Source organism: Juglans regia, chromosome 5 (assembly GCF_001411555.2).
Source record: "Juglans regia cultivar Chandler chromosome 5, Walnut 2.0, whole genome shotgun sequence".
Classification (NCBI taxonomy): Eukaryota; Viridiplantae; Streptophyta; class Magnoliopsida; order Fagales; family Juglandaceae; genus Juglans; species Juglans regia.
The window spans coordinates 9,759,228-9,766,997 of NC_049905.1; the positions used below are offsets into that span (position 1 = coordinate 9,759,228).

The 7,770-nt window shown below is 33.0% G+C and overlaps 1 protein-coding gene across 1 annotated transcript; it reads left to right on the top strand.

Annotated features, from left to right (window-relative positions):
- Positions 1 to 2,350: 2,350 nt before the first annotated feature.
- On the top strand, positions 2,351 to 6,853 carry LOC109022081 (mitogen-activated protein kinase 3-like). The gene is made up of 6 exons (XM_035690223.1): positions 2,351 to 2,792; positions 2,900 to 3,029; positions 3,712 to 3,849; positions 3,978 to 4,310; positions 4,931 to 5,114; positions 6,348 to 6,853. Exons 1-6 carry the CDS (start codon positions 2,620 to 2,622, stop codon positions 6,512 to 6,514), a joined length of 1,125 nt encoding a protein of 374 aa, XP_035546116.1. The 5' UTR covers positions 2,351 to 2,619; the 3' UTR covers positions 6,515 to 6,853.
- The last annotated feature ends 917 nt before the right edge of the window (positions 6,854 to 7,770 follow it).

Here is a 7,770-nt window from a genome sequence, read left to right on the forward strand (position 1 = left end):
AAAAAATAGTAATAATTAGTTTGAAAAAATTATAATAATTAGTTTGAATGATGTTTGAAAATAAAACTTTTTCAAACATCTCCTTAGGCTGTGTTTGGATATTGAACTGAGTTGAGTTGAGATAATAAAATATTGTTAGAATATTATTTTTTAATATTATTATTATTTTGAGATTTGAAAAAATTGTAATGATGAGTTGAGATGGATTTGAGATCCAAACGTACACTATTGTAAATATTTAGCGAGTTTTTGTTATTATTATTTTTTGTGGCTTAATTAATTTGAAACTTGATGTCAAGAGTTTGTGACTTTGACATTAATCCCATCCAAAATCTACTGTGCTCAATGGGACAAACAAATGCAATTATATTACAAAGTCCTTTTCTCTGTACCCACAAATTAATATCAGTGACTAATTCAAGTAAACAGAGGCTTTTGGTTTCCATTCAGCCAAAAAAAAGGCTTTTGGTTTCAAATAAGTCTTGCCAGGACTTGAAATTTTTCTTTCATATTTCATAAGATTGAAAATTTGTTTTATCTCCATGAGATGACTTATCTTGTCATTCTGTTATAATTTTTTCAGTTATACCTGTTGAAGACTGTTATCATCTAAACACTATGAAATAGGATCAAGATCTGTTTATTTATTTTTTATTTAAATTAAATTAAATTTAAATGATTGAAAACTCTCACATAACCAATTACAATTTTTTAAAATATAATAAATAATTATATTTAAGAAAAATGATTGAGATTAAAAAAATTCTGCCCAACAGAAAAATCTGAAAAAAAAAAAAAAAAAACCCTATTCCAACAAATCCAACCTTAATGCTCCAATAATTGAGCCCAAGTCATCTATTTTTCTAATAAAAAATGGAAGTGGCTCATTAAATATGATACAAAAATTGGACCAACTAGATTTGATTGCCCATAAGGAGCCAAAAAAAAAAAAAAAAAGGATATGATATGTATAGAATTTGAAACCTCTAACAACATTAAATTAATTAAATCTGGTGGTTCATAATTCTCCACACATCATCAAAAGACCTTTTATTACAATTGGCCATTAACAATTTCCTCACACATCTTTTGAATATATATATAAATATATATATATATATATATATTTTCTTCTCTTAATCCAACCATCTTTTAAATTAATATTTTCTCAAATGTCAATCTTTTATAAAAAAAAAAAATTATAAAAGCAGAAAGGAATCTCAAAGAAAATCTTTTTATGAACACGTATTAAGTTGACTTCATTAACACATAAAAATAGATGAATGCTGTCTTAACCTAATTTGTCATTAATTAATCATATGATGTGACTATTTTACAAATACTAATGAATTAAATTAAGAATTATTTAAAATATTTGTGATTGAAGATCAGACAAGCTTGATTAGTGAGACGAGATAAAAATTTTATGAATAGTAATAAGATAGTGTGAATAGTAGTGAGATAATTTGAGTTGGTATTTTATGAAATTTTGATAAATGAGATAGAGAAAAAGTTAAATAAAAAATATTATAAAGTTGTAATATTATTATAATATTATTTTTATTTGGAGATTTGAAAAAATTGAATTATTTTTTATTTTTTATTTGAAAGTTTAAGAAAGTTGTAATGATTAATTTGAAAGTATTTGTATTTGAGTGATATTTAAGAAGAAGATAAATGAGATAAGATGAAATTTTTGAAATGAAATTTTTTTCTAAACAAGCGAGCTCATTTAGATAGTGAAAGTGTTTCATCTCATCTCATCTCATCATTATAATTTTTTTAAATTTTCACACAAAATATAATAAACAATTCAATTTTTCAAATCTTAAAATAATAATAATATTATAATAATATTTTATTTAATTTTTAACTTTCATTTCATCTTAACTCACTATCCAAATGACAACTAAGACTTTTATTTCACTAATTTAAAAAAGAAAATCTTGAAAAATAATGCCAATTTTTTTAAAATATCATAGTTAATTAACCCAATTGGATAATATTATTCATCATCTATTTTATTATATTATTTTATAATGTTAGATTAAATAATCAAGAATATTTATTATATTTTACATCTGAACTTATTATTTAATGATACGTCGAACACAAAATTGAGAAGATGAGGGAAAAAAAAAAAACACAAAATTGAGAAGAAAATCGTAAAAAAGTAATAAATAATTATTTAATTTTAGTTATAATGTTTAAATTCATGCGTGGTTTTGTTGACTTTTAAGTTATCCGAACCAATGACGGTTGGAAAAATAGAACAAATATGAACCATCGATGAGAGGCGGCTGGAAGCCTGGAATCTCAGCCCTCCGATGCCTGTCCAACCCGGTATGGGGTCACTACTTTTGCATCCTCTCTCTCTCTCTCTGTCTCGTTTCCCGTCACCTTCCAGCCATTTACTCCGAGCTCAGACCAAACGGAAAAGCACTGAGGATCTGAACCTCAGGCTGCTCTTCTCCTTTAAATCCTTTCTGTCTCTCCCTTCAAATTCTTCGTCCTCATTGCTTGTTCTTCACACTATAAGGAGCGAGAAAGCTTCTGTGGAAGAGGTAGAGAGAGAGTGTGTGTGTGTGTGTGTGAGAGAGAGAGAGAGAGAGTTCGGAAATGGCTGACGCCAACCACAGTTCGGCAGCCGGTCAGTTAGGGGATTTTCCGGCGGTTCCAACGCACGGAGGTCAGTTTTTTCAGCACAACATCTTCGGGAACCTCTTCGAGATCACGGCCAAGTACCGCCCTCCCATCATGCCTATCGGTCGCGGCGCGTACGGAATCGTCTGGTACTCGATCAGATTTGGGTTTTTTTTTTTTGGTGGCTGGTTTTTCTTTGATGGGTTGTGGTTTGGGATGTAACTTAACTGTATTTTCGGTGGTTGACTTTTTGAAGCTCGGTGTTGAATTCGGAGACGAACGAGATGGTCGCCATGAAGAAAATAGCGAACGCGTTCGATAACCACATGGACGCCAAGCGTACGCTCAGGGAGATTAAGCTGCTTCGGCATTTCGATCATGAAAATGTAAGGAAAAAATGGAAAGAAAATCTTCAGTTTCATTCAAGTTGTTGGCTGATTCTAGAAAAAGCTAAAACATTGGTTCATCTTTCTGTGACTCAATTTTGAAAAGTAAAACTTAACTCTGATGTGGTATGAATTTTGGGCCCTTGTGCTAATACTTCCTATTTAGGGGATTTTTTTTTTTTTTTTTTTTAAAAAATCTTGTTTTATGATAGCAACTCATCTCTGATTATCCATGAATTTAGTAATTAAAATTAGAATAAAAACTTCCACAGATTCTAAATTTTTTATGTCTTAAGAGTGTTTTGCTTTATTGAAAAATGATGTCAATTATCTCTTATCGATTACCCTTTGATCTTTTCTTGATGTAAAATGATTGACATCAAATGATTGCACGATGAAATGATGATAATTAAAAGATTATAAATAGCATTCCTCTTGCTCTAATAAATGGAACGGAAAGAGCATTGTTTTTGTTAATAAAGTTCCATTGTAGCAAAAGAAAGTTGAACTTTTTACTTTATCTAATATTTAAAAAACATTTTTTTTTTTCCAGAAGAGGACGGTTTAAGAAACATTCATCTTGAGCCCAAGTAATAGGGATTTGGACTTTAATAGATTCAATATAAGACTGTCTTGTATTATTATCGGATTTGTGAAGTAGAATCACCTGCATGTAATACAGGTCATAGGTATAAGAGATGTTGTTCCTCCTCCTTTACGGAGAGAATTTACAGATGTCTACATTGCCACGGAACTCATGGATACTGATCTTCACCAAATAATTCGCTCCAATCAAGGCTTATCAGAGGAGCACTCTCAGGTACGATGCCTTGCTTTTGAGTCTCACAATTGTATAGCACCTCGACTTTCTAAACTATGTGCTTCTTTTTATTGTTAATATTTTTTTGGAACTGACATTAGTTTTATGATGGCAATGATGCTTTGCAGTACTTCTTGTATCAGATCCTTCGAGGACTGAAGTTTATACATTCTGCAAATGTTATTCATAGAGACTTGAAACCCAGCAACCTCTTATTGAATGCAAATTGTGACCTGAAGATTTGTGATTTTGGTCTTGCTCGTCCGACTGCAGAGAATGAGTTTATGACTGAATATGTTGTCACGAGATGGTACAGGGCGCCTGAGCTACTGTTGAACTCTTCAGATTACACTGCTGCCATTGATGTGTGGTCTGTGGGTTGCATCTTTATGGAGCTTATGAATAGAAGGCCTTTGTTTCCAGGCAGAGATCAAGCGCATCAGATGCGCTTGTTGATAGAGGTAAGGAATAAAAAAAGAAAGCAAGTCAGGATAGACATATACTTTTAAGAAAAGTAATTTCAACTTCAGTTCTTTGTTGTAAGGGTTTGTTTAGTGTTCAACCTCTATGAGAAGAAATAATATAACTTAAGATACTTATTGTAACAAATTTCCTGTTCTGGTTTTCTACATGGCATTCCACTGATGCACTTAAGTATCAGAATAAATGAACAATATGGAAACTCTTTTATCTTTTCAACTCTGAAAGCTGATCATGCTTCTAATTTAAACAACTCTTTTAGATATATAGCTGAGCTTCATTGCCTTTGTATTTTTTTTTTTTTTTTTTGCTTTCATGAGTTGGCTATTTGTCTGTCATATGTTATAGTATATTAGTTTGCTTCCATGAGTTGACTATTTATTTCTCATATGTTATTGTACATTACTGTGTTTAGTGATTAATTTCAAGGGTTCTAATTACTTATATTAGCAATAGACTTCCTTACTAGTATTTCCTTTTGCTTTAGTATGTTATTGGAATGAATTAGGTATTATTAATGAATTCTTTTAAGTGATTTCTGCTTGATATATGCTTATGCATGCTCTTATTTATGCTTCATTTATGTATTTATTTTTTCTAGCTCCTTGGGATGCCAACTGAGTCCGATCTTTGGTTTGTTCGGAATGAGGATACAAAAAGATATATTCGCCAACAGCCCCCACACCCTCGACAGCCATTACTCAGTGTTTTCCCACATGTTAATCCACTGGCCATTGATCTCATGGAGAAAATGTTGACATTTGATCCGGCTAAAAGAATCACTGGTAATTTTACTATACTGTTTCAGTCATTTTTATGCTTTGCTGGCCAGATGAAATTTATTAATTTTTAATTATTGTAGCATTGTTGATATGAAAATTTTTCATCAATCAACTTAAAAAGGGAAAGCAATCATCATATTGAGTTTCACTGCCTACTTCAAACTTACTTTCAAACCAAGTTGGGCATTCTAAGGCATATAAATTTATCACGCAGTTCCTTAAAATGCTTTAGAAGATTAATAGTTTGGACTTAACATTAAAAACTGTTTGTTTTCAGTTTGATTTTTGTTCACGATTAATGAATCATAGCTTGAGTTTTGTAGTAATATGTCATCCTTGAATAGAATGTCGTCACCGACTCACCTTGGAACTGTCAAGAGCACTATTAGCATAATAAACCATGTGTCAATGATGTGAACGCAAAGAGAAAACTCGAGCAATCAAAATAATGTTTCTGCACAATCGTGTGTTCAATGAGAAGCAGTTGAATTAGGTGACTAGTGAACCAAGCACTTGTATCAAATTCAGTTTTGATCAGTTATCTGTTGTTTAGAAGTGGATGCTCCATTAATTGCTTTTTGGATAGGTCCGAAGTAATTGAGAAATTTTAACAGACAAGTTAAAGTTTTAATACGATGAAAGTCTAACCTAATTGTTTCTCTTAAAGAAACCGCAAGCTGTACCTATTAAAATTTGTAAATTGTAATTGGGTTTCATATACATTTTGTAGAATAGAGTTTATGAGTTGCTTCTGTGTTGTTAGTGTATGGGAAGCCATGTTATCTGGTCTACTCTCTTCATCTACTATCGTGATATCAGACGTCAGGCACTGAATAGCTAACCTTTGATCACTTAAAAAAGGCGTTAGAAGTTGTGATTTGAAGTCCCTCAGTTATGGAACCTTCGTTTTTCATCCCGTCATGGAAAACATTCAGAAGTCTCTCTTTCTTCAAATTTCACTCTGCAAGGTTTATTCACATGTACAGACAAAGCAAAACTTGCATGCATTTATTAGTTGTCAGAATTATACATTTATAGACATGCTTTTATCTCTAAATCGGTGGGGATTTTAGTGCTTGCCACCATTAATAATACTTCATATGTGGATTTTTTTTCATATGTGGAATTGAATCTTTGTTGGGCAGAAGACATGCCTCAGAGTTAAATATTGAGTTTAATTTCAAATTTTCCTTTATGTTACTTTTCTCCAATAGTTAATATGTTGTCTCTGCACAGTTGAAGAAGCTTTGGCCCATCCTTACTTTGAAAGACTGCATGACATAGCTGATGAACCGGTCTGCGCAGAGCCATTTTCCTTCGACTTTGAGCAACTATTGGAAGAGGAGCAAATGAAGGATATGATTTACCAGGAGGCCTTAGCATTCAACCCCGAGTATGCATAAATGAAAAAAAAGTTTCTCTTTTGGTGTAATCTCATAAGCTTCTTAGCCTGCAAGTCATCGATCAAACCATCGCTAATGTCAGTGTAAATTATTTTACTTTGGTGTGTTCTGTTATTATAAAAAAGACTGCCCATCGGCTGTACTCGGCCTCCAAATTTAATTTTGAGGTCATTCCACAAGGGCGGGTTTTTTTCCCCCCCTCAACGTTTTATTTTCCTTAGATGTGCTTGTATCTTAATTACTTCTTTGATGTGCTTAATCTCTATTTTGTATAGTGGATTGAATTCAGTTCAAGTCAGTTTTAATAAAAGTTGCCTATTGTTTTGTTCTGTCTTATTAGATTCATAAGTGCCAACATCCAAGTTCTTGTGTAAATATTTGTTGACCCCACTTATCGAGCTCGTCGCCATCCGTACTGTTCTTTTCCGTGCTCTCTCTGCCAATTGGCACAACCATCAACTGGACATGAAAAATGCCTTTCTCCCATTGAATATGTTTGTTATGGTTCAACCACCTGAATTTGCCAATCAAAATCATCAAATCCACACGCTGCATGTCGATTCATAGTTTTAAATTCTCCATTCCGGCCTTCGGCCGAAATTTTTCATTTTGATATAGTATCTAATACACTATACCTCCATGAAATTCGTACTAAAGGAGGTTGGTCCACTTCAGTTTTTCCTTGCCATTGATTTACTGCAGCGAACAAACATGTTTGTTGCCTTCCCAATGTCCATGCCCACCTCTCTGTCTTGGTTCTCAGGTGAAGCAATTTCTGATGGAACTCTCCCACTAAAGGACGTTGGTCCACTTCAGTTTTTCCTGGACTTGCTGCCTTGACGACTGTTGATCAACTATTGACATGCATTTCTTGGCTCCCGCATCATTTTGTAGAGCTTTCGAAAGCAGAAAACGGTCTCCCGATCTAGCATCGAAGTCAAGTATTGAGCCATTGCTAACACAACCACTGAAGTATTCTCATGTATTCTCTCTTTGCTTAATGAACTAAACATTCCACAATCACATTCGCCGTTGCTATGGTGTGATAATGTAACGACGATGATAGCAAATCCGGTCTTCCATGCATGGACGAAACACATTGAAAGGGATTATCACTTTGTTCGCGATCGGGGTATCTTCTGGTGCTCTGACAATCAGATTCATTTCCTCAAAATAACAACTTGTTGATGTTTTCCCAAAAGCCACTGCAAATCACTCAGATTTTAACTGTGAAAAAGGAACAATCTCATTAGAGC

Coding starts and splice junctions, on each gene's coding strand:
- LOC109022081 (XM_035690223.1), top strand. CDS start 2,620: ATGGCTGACGCCAACCACAGTTCGGCAGCCGGTCAGTTAGGGGATTTT. Junction 4,311..4,930: donor AGATGCGCTTGTTGATAGAG/GTAAGGAATAAA, acceptor TATTTTTTCTAG/CTCCTTGGGATGCCAACTGA. Junction 5,115..6,347: donor TCCGGCTAAAAGAATCACTG/GTAATTTTACTA, acceptor GTCTCTGCACAG/TTGAAGAAGCTTTGGCCCAT.